Consider the following 1241-nt stretch of genomic DNA (forward strand, 5'->3'; position numbering starts at 1 on the left):
AATTAAATATTACTACAAACAAAATTTTAGATATATAAAAAATTTTAGAATATACCATAAAACTACGAAAGAATTTGTGTGTCCATTAAAAGAAAAAGTGTGTTGTTAATAATTTAAGTGTGTGTTAACAATAACAACTTGATTTATATTATGGAAATCATCATAACCTGAAAAATTTTCATTTGCTCTTCTAAATTGAGTAGATATCGAACTTTCCTTTGTCTAGATCTCTGTGCAGAGAGCCGATTCGAGATCATTCTGTAGAGAAAAAATGCAAATAGACAAAAAGAAAATAAAATTAATAATTTTAAGCACATGCAACATACAATTTTCTAGCTAATTATTTTCCCCTTATTTTGAATACTAGCTTATGTAACACTTCTCTATACTAGAAATTACGAATAACATAACTTACTTGTTGATTTTCTTAGGATCCATGTTTGGATCAAACTTATTAGGTCCTAAAATGAGTTCAGCAAATTGGACTAGCTGATCATCTGGACCATTATTAGGGTTGCAAACACTAATACCCTTGGAAAATTGGGGATAAGAAGAATTAGTGTCACCATGGCCACAATCTCCAATAATAGTGTGCACATTTTTATAGTGTTTTGGATTGGTTTGATCACTCAATCGCTCGTTCCCAGTTGTAGCTCCAACCACATTGTTTTCCATTTCAGTGTTCTCCATATTTCTTTTGGACCTGAAAAAAAAATGACAAGAAAATTATTTGGGGACACAAAATTAATTAAGGGCTATACACACATACACTACATAAGCTAAAATCTAAACTGATTAAGAAATCAAGGTACCTGAGAAGAGGAATTTCTAGTTAGTAGTTACTTTGGGAACCGCCCTTATTCTTCATTTATTTATAGAGTGTGCATATTATGTGGTTATTATATATTTTTCCCTCCCATCATATATAACAATTTATATCTCTTAAACAAGGTAGTTGTATAGTTAAAAAATGCCAAGCGGCAACCTTTTCTAGAATAATTATAATGTTGTCTCAGTTATTTAATTTTCTCGCTTAAAAATTTATTTTTTATGCCTTTTCTCTTAATATACAAATTAAACTATTTGTACTATTTAATAACTATATATCGTTTTAGATATATATTGACCAACAGTGAATTAATGAGTCACCCAAAAAAAAAAATACAGTGAATTAATTATCAAGTTTGACCATGATATCATTGTTTATGATTTTACTTTTTTGAAAAAGTATTATCCTAACA

At 28.7% G+C, this 1241-nt stretch overlaps 1 protein-coding gene across 1 annotated transcript; it reads right to left on the reverse strand.

The window, feature by feature from the left end:
• LOC110264523 (basic leucine zipper 34-like) lies at positions 124–894 on the reverse strand. The gene is made up of 3 exons (XM_021106681.1): positions 813–894; positions 416–703; positions 124–258 (listed from the first exon to the last, which is right to left on the reverse strand). Exons 2-3 carry the CDS (start codon positions 688–690, stop codon positions 144–146), a joined length of 390 nt encoding a protein of 129 aa, XP_020962340.1. The 5' UTR covers positions 691–703; positions 813–894; the 3' UTR covers positions 124–143.

The sequence above is a fragment of the Arachis ipaensis genome, chromosome B07 (genome assembly GCF_000816755.2).
Source record: "Arachis ipaensis cultivar K30076 chromosome B07, Araip1.1, whole genome shotgun sequence".
NCBI classification, from domain to species: Eukaryota; Viridiplantae; Streptophyta; class Magnoliopsida; order Fabales; family Fabaceae; genus Arachis; species Arachis ipaensis.